Source organism: Pan paniscus, chromosome 8, assembly GCF_029289425.2.
Source record: "Pan paniscus chromosome 8, NHGRI_mPanPan1-v2.0_pri, whole genome shotgun sequence".
NCBI lineage: Eukaryota > Metazoa > Chordata > Mammalia > Primates > Hominidae > Pan > Pan paniscus.
This window is the reverse complement of record NC_073257.2, coordinates 146,736,847-146,751,890: the sequence shown is the minus strand read 5'-3', so window position 1 is coordinate 146,751,890 and position 15,044 is coordinate 146,736,847. Positions and strand designations below refer to the sequence as shown.

Genomic DNA, 15,044 nt, shown 5'->3' with positions numbered 1-15,044 from the left:
ATTTTGTCAAGACTAGTAGTAGGATCTCTTTATTTATTCATTAATGAAACAATTATTGACCTTCAAACAATGTCCTAATATTTTCCAGTATTTCAAACGTATATTTAGGCACTATTTTTCTACCATATAGTCCCTACATAATAATATGTGCTTTTCAAAAATAATATTATTGGCCAGGCACGGTGGCTCATGCCTGTTTTCCAAGCACGTTGGGAGGCCAAGATGGGTGAATCAGCTGAGGCCAGGAAATCCTAGCTACTCAGGAGGTTGAGGCAGGAGAATCACTTGAACCCAGGAGGCGGAGGTTGCAATGAGCCAAGATCATGCCATTGCACTCCAGCCTGGGCAACAGAGCAGGACTCTGTGTCAAAAAAAAAAGAAGAAGAAGAAGAAAAGAAAAGAATATTATTTTACCTCAGGTTCACAGTATTGAATGGACCATAATCCTTGATTCACATCATAAGCTCTTTCACACCCATTATGTATGTGTTTATCCATTAGTGAAATTACACCTATGAAAACATGATGCAATACAAGAACTGAACGATTCATAAAGCACTCATATGCTTATGTGCTCATCTTCATAACTCCTTTGCTTCCCCTCACCTGAGGTTACTGAGAACATCTTACATTTCCTCTTTTTTATTTCATACGTATATTTTCACTTATACAAGTTCTTGCAAAGCACACTGTTGCGTTTTATTGCTTTTCACCTCATAAAACCTATGCTGAATTGATCCATTTTGGACTTTTCCTACATTATAATATTTTACTAAGATTTTTCTATATGATTTTATGTAGTTGTGCTTCATTTGTTATGGTTCAGAATAATATCCCATTGTTTTGTCAATGGGCATTATTATAAATTTCTCTTTGTATGCATATGCAAGAGTTTATCTTGGGTTGTAAATGGAAGTGAAATCACTGGGCCATAGAATGTGTGAATGTTAAGTTTTCCAGGATAAGGTTGAACTGTTTTCCCAAAACGATTATACTAGTATTTGGTTCCATCAGCGATGTTTAAGAAATCCTCTTAACTGGGCACGTGTCATAAGGACCTTCTGAGGGTGTGTCATGAGTGCGTCCTTAACCTCGGCAAAATAAACTTTCTAAATTGAATGAGATCTGTTCTCAGATACTTTTGCGTTCATACAAGTTATTACTGGAAACAGTGAAGAAGGCTTTAAAAATAAAACTTATCAAGTTTAGGTGAGATTAAATGAAAGCTCTAAAGTTGTGAACCCCAAAAATCTGAGACAGGTCTCAGTTAATTTAGAAAGAATGTCACTTTCTGACAGGCCCAGGAGCCCCAAGTTTATCTTGGAACCTCAGAGAGGAATTCACCCAACTCACAGGTATTTGATGGTACAAATCCATGGCTGGGCTTGGCTTTAAAAATTTTATCTGAGATTCCTTCTATGGAACAAAGTTCCATCAAAACCAGTTTAAAAGCCTATGTAAAAACAAATAATTATTCTTGCTGCACTGTATACAAATAATCAGGACTAGTATAATAAAGTGAATCAGTTCTAAAAAAAAAATCCTCTAAATTCACATACTGTTTATTCAGAAAATGTGATGCTGTGCCTTTTTTTTTTTTTTTTCAGATGACTTTAGAACAAACTGGACTAAATGGAAGAAGTAAATCAGTCTGTGGCGTCTGAATTCATCATTCTTGGGCTTTGTGATTCATGGGAGCTCCAGGACTTACTCCTAGTGATATTTTCTTCACTTTATTTGATCACCATTTTAGGCAACATCTTCATTGTGGTTATAATTATCACTAACCTCCATCTCCATTCCCCTATGTACTTCCTGTTAGCCAATCTCTCATTCATTGACTTCTGTCTTTCCTCAGTCACTGCCCCTAAAATGATCACGGACTTTCTCAAAGAAAATAAGACCATCTCCTTCGGAGGCTGTATGTGTCAAATTTTCTTTGGACACTTCTTTGGAGGGGGCGAGATGGTACTGCTTGTGTCAATGGCCTATGACCGTTATGTGGCCATCTGCAAGCCACTCCATTACTCCAGCATCATGAACAGATATATGTGCATTGGGTTAGTGATGATATCATGGATTATTGGCTTTGTGCATTCAACAAGCCAACTAATTATGATTGCAAAGCTGCCCTTCTGTGGACCCAGGGAATTGGACAGCTTTTTCTGTGATATTCCATTGGTAATCAAGCTAGCCTGCATAGACACCTATATTCTAGAAATGTTGATAAATGCTGACAGTGGGGTACTGGCAACCATCTGCTTCATTCTGTTGCTGAGCTCTTACTCTCATATTCTGTTTACTGTCTGCCTTCACTCTAAGGGTGGAGCATCCAAGGCTCTCTCTACCTGCGCTGCCCACATCACAGTGGTAGTGTTATTCTTTGGGCCTTGCATCTTCATCTATTTGTGGCCAGTCAGTATCCCCTGGGTGGACAAGTTTCTTGCTGTATTTTATGCAGTCATCACACCTCTCCTAAATCCAGCCATTTACACCCTAAGAAACAAAGATACTAAAAATGCCATAAAGAGACTACTATGTTAGTATTAGATTGCAGTGAGTATTTAGTGTCTCACCCTAGCGTGTTTATAGTAATGTCCCTAAATTAGTCACATCTGACCTGTTACTTTGAACTGGGAAACATTACCCAGTTCACAGATGGTCGTCTATGTCTCCAAATGAAAGATTTGTGTCAATTCTACTCAATTCCACAATCATTTATTGATTATTGAATGCTAAATTATTTCCTGTCTGGGAAATTTGGCCAGTCTTTAGGACTATGATTTTGACTGTGCTCAAGGATGACTTGAAGTTAATTAATGACATTTATTACTCTTGGTGCTACTACTTCCAACACCCACTACCATATGCTGAAATTTTCTATTATGCTAAGCATTTCCTTGAGCAAAGTATGTCACATAAGTCTTCTCTTAATTTTTTTCAATAAGCCAGTGAATTGAGTATTGCTATCTTTATTTTTACAAATGGATAAATTAGTCATTCAATTAATAATCACTCTACCTAACTTACCTGAAGAGACACTGTAAAGGTAATTGGGAAACATTCCCCATCACACTCGGAATAAGACTGAATCAGTCATAATATAGAGAGAATGTTATTCCTTCAACTTCATGCCTTGGCCATTTGCAAAACTGTGTAATTGTCTTTAGGAGATACACAATAAAAAGAGAGATGAGTGCACTAACAATCTTAGGGTATTACTTCTCTTTCTTTTAATAAATGTGTTGGAGGTTCATTATCTATACCAGATAAAATAAGGGACATTGTGTTATATTCTAAGAATGACTAGGGACCCCAAAGACCTTCTGTTTAAGAAGGTTATATCTATTAACATTTACCAGTTTAGAAATCTTAAAAAATTAAATGATTATGTACTAATGCTTAAAAATAACAAAAATAAGGCATTATTAGTTACTGTAAATATCATATTTTAGGAAAAGTAACAATATTTTCAAAAATGTAATAAAGAAGAATGGAATGGTTTTACCTATTTGCAAATTCCTTTAGCATATGGCTGAATAGAAGCAGTTGAGTTCTCTCATCTACTCTGCATTGCGTCTGTTGTAACATGTGCTTTTGTTAGAATTATATAAAGGCCATCTGGCCTGACAGAGATATGTAGTTGGATAAAAGAGGAATGTTTTCATTTTTGTGGAAAAGCAATGGTGAATAAAACTACAGGTGAAATTTAGCACAAAGCAAGACAGTGGCATCCTGTACTAGATATTGTGGCAGTCCTCATTATCACATACTCACAGTAAAAAAAGTAAAAACTGTAATAACCTTTTAAAGTTATGTGTGCAGTATAATGCCAGATTGTATTGTTGTTTGTTGTTGCTATTTTGGTTGTGGTTTAAATAGTGAATATTGTATATTTCTCCATTTTGATGATTTTCATTCAATATTTACCGCAATCTGGGAAAGTTTTTTCCACCCTAGCAACACTTCCTAGATTTCTTCTCAGTTACTGTTTATCTGAAAGTGTCTTTTTTTTTTTTTTTTTTTTGAGATGGAGTCTCGCTCTGTCGCCCAGGCTGGAGTGCAGTGGCGTGATCTCAGCTCACTGTAAACTCCGCCTCCTGGGTTCACACCATTCTCCTGCCTCAGCCTCCCGGGTAGCTGGGATTACAGGTGTGTGCCACCATGCCCGGCTAATTTTTTTGTATTTTTAGTAGAGATGGGGTTTCACCGTGTTAGCCAGAATGGTCTCGATCTCCTGACCTCATGATCCACCTGCCTCGGCCTCCCAAAGTGCTGGGATTACAGGCGTGAGCCACCGTGCCCGGTCGAAAGTGTCTTTATTTTTTCTTCATATTTGAAAGATATTTTCATTAAGTCTGGAATTCTAATGTGTCAGTTTTTCTCAAAACTTGAACTGGATAAAGAAAATGTGGTACATACACACCATGGAATCCTACTCAGCCATTAAAGGGAATGAGATCATGTCCTTTGCAGTGACTGGATAAAGCTGGAGGCCATTATCCTAAGCAAAACTACTCAGGAACAGAAAAACAAATATTGCATGTTCTCATTTATGAGTGAGAGCTAAACATTGAGTGCACATGGACACAAAGAAGGGAACAACAAACCCCTGGGTTTACTCCAAGGTGGAGGGTGAAAGGAAGGAGAGGATCAAAAAACTACCTATCAAGTAGTATGCATATCACCTCAGTGACAAATTAATCTGTACGCAAAATCCCCATGATGGGCAATTTACTTATGTAACAAACCTGCACGTGTACCCCTGAACCTAAAATAAAAGTAAAAGTAATAATAATAAAATGTTATTCCAATGCTTCTGGCTTTCATGTTTTCTGTTGAATAGTCATCAGTTTTATTGCTGTTCCTTTGAAGATATTAAGTTCCTTTTTCTCGCTACCATAAACATGTTCTTTTTGCCTTCAGTTTCAGCAAAGTGACTACAATATGCCTATGATATCGTTTTCACTGTAGTCATCTCTCTTGTTCACTGCACTTCTTGAATCTACAAGTCCTACCTTTTATCTTTTAAATTAAAAGATAAACTTTTCCATAGTATTATTTTTCTATATATAAGGCTGAATCCCTTTGCCAGCTGGATGTGTAATGAATAATTTAATTCTCTGTTTTTGGGGATTTTATTTTTAAAATAAATAATTGTAAAATATTTGCCCAATAGCTAAATATTTTAGCTAATCTGTTATTACCTGAAGAAAAAAATTTTGTAATTGGATTTTAATCATATGGCAATTTTTAAGAATTTGATATATGTTTTGAACTTATGATCTGTAGAAGATTTATAATTTATCCTATAAATTGCAAAGTATGATGGTGTCTATTTTCTTAAAGGCTCACCTATGTATCGGGGGAAACTGCCCCTGATAGTCACGTAGGTTCTTTTCTATTTTCCCTAAGTGTCGGCCGGTCTGAGAAATAAAGGGACAGAGTACAAAAGAGAGAAAATTTAAAGCTGGGTGTCCAGGGAAGACATCACATGTCAGTAGGTTCCGTGATGCCCCCCGAGCCGTAAAACCAGCAAGTTTTTATTAGCAATTTTCAAAACGGGAGGGAGTGTATGAATAGGGTGTGTGTCACAGAGATCATGTACTTCACAAGGTAATAGAATATCACAAGGCAAATGGAGGCAGGGCGAGATCACAGGACCAGGGCAAAATTAAAATTGCTAATAAAGTTTCAGGCAGGCATTGTCATTGATAACGTCTTATCAGGAAACAGGGTTTGAGAGCAGACAACTGATCTGACCAAAATTTATTAGGCGGGAATTTCCTTGTCCTAATAAGCCTGGGAGTGCTACGGGAGACTGGGGCTTATTTCATCCCACCGCTGCGACCGTAAAAGACAGCCACCCCCAAAGCGGCCATTTCAGAGGCCTACCCTCAGGGACCCATTCTCTTTCTCAGGGATGTTCCTTGCTGAGAAAAAGAATTCAGCAATATTTCTCCCATTTGCTTTTGGAAGAAGAGAAATATGGCTCTGTTCCACCCGGCTCACTGGCAGTCAGAGTTTAAGGTTATCTCTCTTGTTCCCTGAACATTGCTGTTATCCTGTTCTTTTTTCAAGGTGCCCAGATTTCATACTGTTCAAACACACATGCTCTACAAACAATTTGTGCAGTTAACGCAATCATCGCAGGGTCCTGAGGTGACATACAGCCTCCTCAGCTTTCGAAGATGACGGGATTAAGAGATTAAAGTAAAGACAGGCATAGGAAATCACAAGGGTATTGATTGGGGAAGTGATAAATGTCCATGAAATCTTCACAATTTATGTTCAGAGACTGCAGTAAAGACAGGCATAACAAATTATAAAAGTACTAATTTTGGGGAACTAATAAATGTCCATGAAATCATCACAATTTATGTTCTTCTGCCATGGCTTCAGCCAGTCCCTCCGTCCGGGGTCCCTGACTTCCCACAACACCTATGACATATTATTCTTTTATTTTAAGTTTTTATAGTTTTTTACAAACATAATAGCAATTCTATTTTTTATTTACATTTCTTTGATTACAGATGAATTTTAATGTTCTTCATATACTTATTGACTATTTTTGGATTTCCTATTTTGTCATAAACATGAGTTTATTTTAAATTTGGTATACCTTTACATTTAACAGTTATTTCCTACATTTATTTTAGTTAAATAATTTATACAAAAGATTTAAATTTTTGAAACTTAAAGGATCAGAAATTTTTTTCTGCATTAGTTGCACATGGGGTGATATACTTAGATTTTTCTCACTCAAAGACCTATTTGATGTGGTCCTTTGTTAGATTCTTAAGTGGTCTCTCTCCTTCCCCTCTGCGTTTACCTGCAATCACCACCTACTGGACTGGAAGTCAATCTGCACAACCCATCGTAAACATCTGTTGACACAAGTATACCACACTTGGGTAAGAGACATGCTTCTTACAACCTCTGCTACCACCATCACCTATGCCACCCCAGCTGCCAAGGAGGTGGTGAGCCCACACAGCAGCCCAAAACACCACTACTACAACCAGCATTTAAGAAAGGCACCACCCCAGCTACCAAGGAGGTGGTGAGCCCACACAGCAGCCCAAAACACCACTACTACAACCAGCATTTAAGAAAGGCACCACCCCAGCTACCAAGGAGGTGGTGAGCCCACACAGCAGCCCAAAACACCACTACTACAACCAGCATTTAAGAAAGGCACCACACTAAAGCTATTTATAACCAAGGAAATCATATAGAGATTTCACCGCTGAACACGGCCAGAAGCAAATCCCAACAATCCTAGTCAACATACATCATAGTCATATCCTCAAGAGGATAATTTCACATACCAATATTCACCTTGAATGTAAATGAATTAAATGCTCCACTTAAAATATATACATTGGCAGAACAGATTTTAAAAAACAATCCAACTAAACACTATTTATCACAAACTCACCTTAGTAGTAAAGACATTTATACACTGAAGGTAAAGGGGTAAATATCTTTTTCCAAAGATATTCCACACAATGGAAGACTTCTCAAAAACAAACAAACAAAAAACCCTTACATTCGACAAACGAATTCGGTAAAACTTCAGGATACAGTATCAATGTACAAAGATCATCAGCATTTTTACACCAATAACAATTAAGGCAAGAACCAAATCGAGAAGGCAATTTCATTTACAATACCTACAAGAAATATTTAATAAAATACCTAGAAATATAGTTAACCAATGAGGTGAAAGATCTCTACAAGGAAAACACTGATGAAAGAAACTGTAGACAATAAAAATAAATGAAAAAAATCCTATGCTCATGGATTGAAAGAATCAATATCATAAAAAATAACCATATTGTCCAAAACAATCTACAAGTCCAATACAATTCCTATCAAAATACCAATGTCATTTTCACATAATTAGAAAAAACAATCCTAAAATTCATATGGAACCAAAAAAAGAGCTGAAATAGCCAAAGCAATCTGAGCAAAAAGAACAAAGCTGGAGGCATTACATTACTTGACCTCAAATTATACTACCAGGCTATAGTAACTAGAACAGTATGATACTAGTATAAAAATAGACATATAGACCAATGGAACAGAATAGAGAACCCAGAAATAAAATCACATATCTACAGTCAGCTGACATTTCACACAGTCAACCAATACATACCCTGGGGAAAGGACACTCTCATGACTAAATGGTGCTGGGAAAATTGGACTGCCAGATGCAGAAAAATGAAAACTGCATCCCTATATCTCACTATACACAAAAATCAACTCAAGATGGATTAAAGACTTAAATGTAAGGTCTGAAACTATTAAAATACTAGAATAAACTCCAGGGAAAACTCTTCTGGACATGGTATAGTCAAAGCATTTATGACAAAGACCTCAAAAGCACAAGCAATCAAACCAGAAATAGAACATTTTGACTTAAGTACTCAACATAGTACTTAACTAAGATTTACTAAATTCATGTATCAAATCTAAGAGTTTTTGATACTACAATGGTAGATACCTATCATAACACATTTTTCCAAACCCATAGAATGTACCAAGGTGAACACTAATGTAAACTATGGACTTTGGGTGATAATAATGTGTTAATGTAGATTCATCAATTGTAAGAAACACCACTTTAGTAGGGGATGTTAATGGGGGAGGCTACGCACATGTGAGATACATGGGGTATATATGCACCTTCCTCTCCATTTTGCTATAAACCAAAAACTACTGTAAAAAGAGTCTTTTCTTTAAAAAAAAACAAGTACTGTTTTAAAGACTCAGAGATAATACAGTAAAATGAAATTACTAATTATTTTCTCTGAGTAATATAAAAATTAGTGATTTTTTTCTTTCCTTCTTTTCTTTATTTTCTAGAAATCTGAATTTCTTAGTTTAATGTCAATTGATATTAGTTGATCCAATTTAATGAGAGAAAAAGAAACAATATTTTCATCAGTAGAAATATAGATGATTATATGTTAGTGTGCTAACTACAAATTGGAAAGTTTCAATTAAATAGAAAAAGAAAAGCATAAAAACAAGTAACTCATAATTGTAAAAATATAAGTGATGACTAAACTCATTTAAAGATATTAAACCTCAGTAATCCTTAAGAAAATGCAATTTTAAAATAACAGATTTGTTTTGTTTTTACTGATTTTTGTTAACTGATTGGCAAAGACAAAAATGAAAAAAAGAAAAAGAGACACAGATTAATCCCAGTGTGTTTGAAAGAGTCCCTATAGTAGAAACTCTTAAACATGATTGGGGGAAGTAGAAATTAATATTTATTAGAATTTAAAATGTTCAAATCCAGGCAACAACAGAGATCTCTGAGATCCCTATCCCTGAACAAAGGGTTAAATTCACTGAGCATTGAGGAGGTCTTGTAACTGAAAGGAAATGCCATAGCTTACATAACAGACACCTAAAATAAAAAACAAATCTTGCCGAGCAGAAAAAATAGTATGATTCAGTATTGTCCATACATGAAAACATCTCAAAGAACAAAAATGCCCAACTTTGAAGATCAATCTAGCAAAATGTGATTTTAGGTGGCTTTAACTTCTTAAAAGCCTTACTTTTGCAGTTTAGATGCCTTTTACAAAGAATTAACATTTGTTAGTGAGAAAGTATAGATTTTTCAAAATACAAGTGGAAATTCAAGACACACAGCCCATTAAATGAAGAAATACCACACAAATATTTAAAAAATGAAGCATAATAGTAGGTAAACAATTTTTTTCTGATGAAAAACCAAAACTATTAGTATAGCACAAATTATCAGCAATGCATCCATAGTATTCAATATATCTTAGTTGCATAAACATAATATAAATATAAAATTGGCTGACTGATAAACTTGGTTAAGGCTGGAGGTGATTTTAAAAAGAGGAAAAATAAGGGAAGTGACAGTGATAGAATTTAAAAAAGAGAAAAGGAAACTAGAAGTAAGGAATTGAGAGATGAAAGAAAGGCGAGAAGGGAGTCTGTGTGAGAGTCCCCTGATGAGTTACAATTCTGCTTAAACTCTTTAAATTACTTTTACCCTTTCACAAAAGTACAGACTGTAGAGGCAATCCGTCTTCTATTTTCCTAGTCTCACATCTTGATTCTGCCCTACTCCCACAAAGTCCTGTCCAAGTTTAACTACTTGGATAACCATTTTTCACATGTTTGCTTGCCGCCTGGCTGGACCGATGTGTGCTTGCTTTTGGTTCTGCTGTTAAGTACAACCCAGGCAACACCGTCTCATGGACTTCTTCCCCCTTCCTCCCTCCTCCCAGTTGTATCAGACCTTTATGTCCTCATATCACTTTGTACAAGCATCTGTCATAATGCTTATGGACACTTTATGATTGACATTTCGCTACCTTGTCTGTCACTCCCAACATGTCTATGAGCTCCCCCTAAGGAGACAGATCATTTCTTACTGACAAATTCTGGCCCATAGTAAGTGTTCCAGAAGGTGTTCAGAATTACTTGGACAGATGGAAGAATGGAAAGATGATTTGATTTGATGATAACAGTTTCTAGGTAAGTTATGATTTATCCTGTGTTTTGATCATTCCCATAGAATGGTTAATTACAGAGTCAATCAAGAAACTGTTTTAAGCATCTGCAGGATGTATTAATCCCTCACAACCTGCCTGTCACTTTGTCTCAAGCCAAAACAGTGAATTCAACAAGTTTAAAGGAGGTTCATTTAAATGATAATGTGAATCTAGAATTGACTTTTTGAAGTACATGTGTATCTTATTTTCATTTTTATTTAAAAAATAATTGATAAGAGAGTCTTCAGCAGGCAGCATTTCCCATAGAATAAGATGCAGCAGTAAGATGGAGCATCCTAACAAGTGTACAGGTCTTTTGGAAGCCGCTGTCTAAGTGAGGTCTGCTCTATTCTTTTCTGGCTAAATACTAAATACTCATTTTTTTCCTTAGGAAACATACTTCATTCTGTTTCACATTCCTCCACAATCCCCTTAATTCCTGTTTATCTATTCATTTCTGAATTCAATCAGTTCAGAATACTTCCCCAATCTCACATTCTAAAGAACACTTCACTGCAGATCAAAGCGATATTATTTGCTTCTAATGATGCTTATGATTCTCATTAAATGAAGTAGGATCTGGAAATGGCCGTAGCAGCAGAAGCTATGGCTATTTTTTGCAATTCACCATCACCTAGTGGTATGTATTTCTCAGAAATTATGAACACACTACTTTCCTTCATCTTGTAATGATCTCAAACCTGAACTGTGAGTTTATATTCCATGTATTTTAATACCTGCAATTATTTCAGTGCATATATTTCTCTTGTAAATTTTGTATATTGCTGAATATTTCTACCTTTGAAAATTTCTCCCAAGTAAAAAATGAAATAATGAAAAAGCAAAGAGAATATTGCTCCCCCTTTGCCTTCTGCCATGATTGTAAGCCTCCTGAGGCTCTCATCAGAAGCAGATCCTGGCACTGATTCGTGTACGGTCTGCAGAACCATGGAGTGAGTTTTGGTAATCATATTTTCCTCGAAATTGATTAAATTTATTTTGTATTTCCAGTTCCTTTTTGAAAATAAATATATAATTGTTTTAAAATTACATCTATGCCTGTAATGATTTTTTAAATATCCAATTAAAGTGTTGTGAAATTGTGATTTCTTTAGGTAGCTAATATTCCAACTGCCATATTTTCCTTAAAAATTACCTTTAATTTATTGGTTGATTCCAATATAAATCTGGTTTTTAATGTATTAATATTTATTTTCTGTGTATTCTTTTCTGACATTTTGCTTAGGTTCACTGTATTGTTTATTACCAAAACAGTGCAGTTGGGAACACAATTATGTTTTATTTATCTTTATGTGGTATATGAGAAGTTTAAGCTATTAATATACCTCTGAGCAATGTTTTAGCCACAATCTAAAGGATTGATATTATCATTATTATTATAACTTTTTTAAAAAAGACTTTACTTTTTTTAGAGAAATTTTAGGTTCATAGCAAAATTTAGAGGAAGGTACAGAGATTTTCCATGTATCCCCTGGCCACACATGCGTAGCCTCCCCAACTACCAACATCCCGCACCAGAGTGGTATCTGTTACAACTGATAAACCTGCATTGACACATCATTATCATCCGAAGTCCATAGTTTATATTAGGGGTTCACTTTTGATATTGTGTATTTCAGCAGTTTGGACAAATGTATAATTACAGTATTATTCTATATATATACTTATACAGTAGTATCATACAGAGTATTTTCACTGCCCTAAAAATCCTCTGTGCTCCCACCTATTATTCCTTCTTTACTATCTTTTTACTCTCTTCATAGTTTTGCCTTTCCCAGAATATCATATAGTTAGAATCATACAGTATATAGCCTTTTCATACTGGCTTCTTTCACTTAGTAATATGCATTTAAGGTTCCACCATGTCTTTTTATGGCTTAATAGCTCATTTGTTCTTAGTGCTAAATAATATCCCATTGTCTGGCTGTACCACAGCTTATTTATCCATTCACCTACTGAATGACATCTTAGTTGCTTCCAAGTTTTGGCAATTATGAACAAAGCTGCTATAAACATCTATGCACAGATTTTTGTGTGGACAGAAGTTTTCAACTCCCTTGGGTAGATACCAAGGAGCATGATTGCTGGATTATATGGTAAGAGTATGTTAAGTTTTGGTAAGGAACTGCCAAACTGTCTTCCAAAGTGGTTGCACCAATTCCAACCAGCAATGAATGAAAGTTCCTGTTGTTTCACATCCTTGTTAGCATTTTATATTTTCAGTGTTCAGGACTTTGATCACTCAAATAGATGTGTAGTGGTATCTCTGTGGTATTAATTTGCATTTCCCTGATGACATGCATGGAGCATCTTTTCATGTGCTTATTTGCTATCTGTATATTTTCCCTGGTGGGTATCAAAGTCTTCTGTTGATTTTTAATTTGGTCATTTGTTTTCTTATTGCTGAGTTTTATGAGTTACTTGTATATATTTGATAACAGTCCTTTATCAGTGGGTCTTTTGCAAATATTTTCTCTGTGGATTGTTTTCTCTTTCTTATTTTTATTTCTTTTTATTTTAGGCTTGGGGGTACATGTGAAGGTTTGTTACATAAACAAACATGTGTCATGGGGGTTTGTTGTACATATTATTACATCACCCAGGTATTAAGCTCAGAACCCCTATAGTTATCTTTTCTGCTCCTCTCCCTCCTCCCACCCTCCCCCCTCAAATAAATAGACCCCAGTGTCTGTTGTTTGTTTCTTTGTTTTCGTAAGTTCTTATCATTTAGCTCCCACGTATAAGTGAGAACATGCAGTATTTGGTTTTCTGTTCCTGTGTTAGTTTCTTTGTATTACTGATTCCATTATATCTCCTCTCTTTCCTATCAATTATACTTTTTAAAATATTTCAGTGATTGCCTTATAGTTAACAATACACATTTTTAACTAATGTTCATTTTCAGATAACACTATACTGTTTCACATGTAGTACAAGTACCTTATAATAGAGTATTCCCAATTTCTCCCTCTTGTCACTTGTAACATAGTTATCATTCATTCACTTATCCATATGTTATAACAACCTTATATATTAATGCTGCCATTGCTTTAAACATCTTGTAAACCAATTAAGAAAGGAAAAATTATTTTATTCTACTTTCATTTTTTCCTTTTCCAATGGTCTCCCTCTCTTTATGTAGATCCAAGTTTCTAGCCTGCTTCCTGAATAACTTCTTTTAATATTTATTTCAGGGTAGCTTTGCTGACAATTGATTCCCCAGTTATTGTTTGTCTGTGAAATTTATTTCTCCTTCCCTTTTGAAGGATAATTTCACTGGATGTAGAATTGTAGGTTAATAAAGGGTTTCTGTTTCAATCCATTAAATATTTCACTCTATTCTTTTATTGCTTTCTTTTCTAACAAGAAGCCCACTATAATACTTACCCTGTTCCCCTGTATTTGTAAAATGTACCCTCTGCCCTAATTTTTTCAGTATTTTGTTCTGACTGTGGATTTTTGCAGTTTTAATATTCTATGTCTACGTGTGTTGGGTTTTTGTTGTATTTTTCATTCTTGCTGTTCTCTGGCATCCCTGGATCAGTGGTTTCATTCTTCATTTTTAGACAGTTGTCCGTCATTATTACTTCAAAAATTTCTCCTGGTCAGTTCTGTTTTTCTTCTTTCTCTTCTCCTTCCCACTTACATCTCTTTTCATTTTCTCACAATTTTTTTTTTTTTTTTTTTTTTTTTTTTACTATTTTCTTCTGCTTTCTTTTTTAGTCTATTTTTTCTCTTTGCATTTCAGTTTGGGGATCTTCAAGCTCATGGCTTCTTTCCTTGGCCAAGTAGAGGCTGAATTTCTCTAGTGTCTTTGTTTTATTTTCTTCTCTTGATTTTGGGCTTCCCTACGTGTCTCTCTTCGGAGAAAGTCTGTTGTCACGTAGCTCTCAATTGTAGGCTGTTACTATACAGAAGTTCTGTCGGTATGTCGGTAGATTGTTGGAGAGGGTAGTGTTTTACAATCTTCTGATTAAATCTCCATCTTTCAAAGTGTCTGTGTTTTAGGGCCGGGATTATTACAGCGTTTCTTCAGTGGTTTAGCTTGTTAACTCTCCTGCCTCCTACTTCCTTCCATGGCTGTAGCATTCTCACTCTATTTTCTCGAAGCCCCGAACCCTGCTGAGTTTTGTTGTCATTGTTGTTTTGTTTGTTTTCTCTTAGTTAGGAAAGGAAGCCTGGAGAGGGTTGGAGTAGGAAGAATTTTCTTCCCCAGCTGGAAAAAGTTTTTAAATTGAGCTGTGATAAAGTTCTCTCTGTTGTCCTTTGTTATGGAAACAGCTCTGGGTATATTTTACAAAGATCACTCTTCTTCCTCAGGCCCGTTCCCAGTAGAACCAGGAGAATGTTTCAAATATTTACAATGAGAACCTGTTGGAGTTCCTGGAGTTGTGAAACTTTTTCAGCTTACGTATATTGAAGGTATGTAATTAAGGACATATAAAGTTAAAGTGTTAAGTCTTTCTGCTATGT

The 15,044-nt window shown here is 35.5% G+C and overlaps 1 protein-coding gene across 14 annotated transcripts in view; it reads left to right on the top strand.

Annotated features, from left to right (window-relative positions):
• The window catches only part of LOC117977862 (olfactory receptor 4K3-like), a 29,394-nt gene extending 24,578 nt beyond the window's left edge, over nucleotides 1–4,816 (top strand). For all 14 annotated transcript variants that reach the window (XM_055093565.2, XM_055093562.2, XM_055093568.2 and 11 more), the window contains one exon: nucleotides 1,608–4,816. In XM_055093565.2, the coding sequence (XP_054949540.1) occupies nucleotides 1,633–2,544 (912 nt within the window). In that variant the 5' untranslated portion in view covers nucleotides 1,608–1,632 and the 3' untranslated portion in view covers nucleotides 2,545–4,816. The remainder of the gene's footprint in view (nucleotides 1–1,607) is intronic.
• The last annotated feature ends 10,228 nt before the right edge of the window (nucleotides 4,817–15,044 follow it).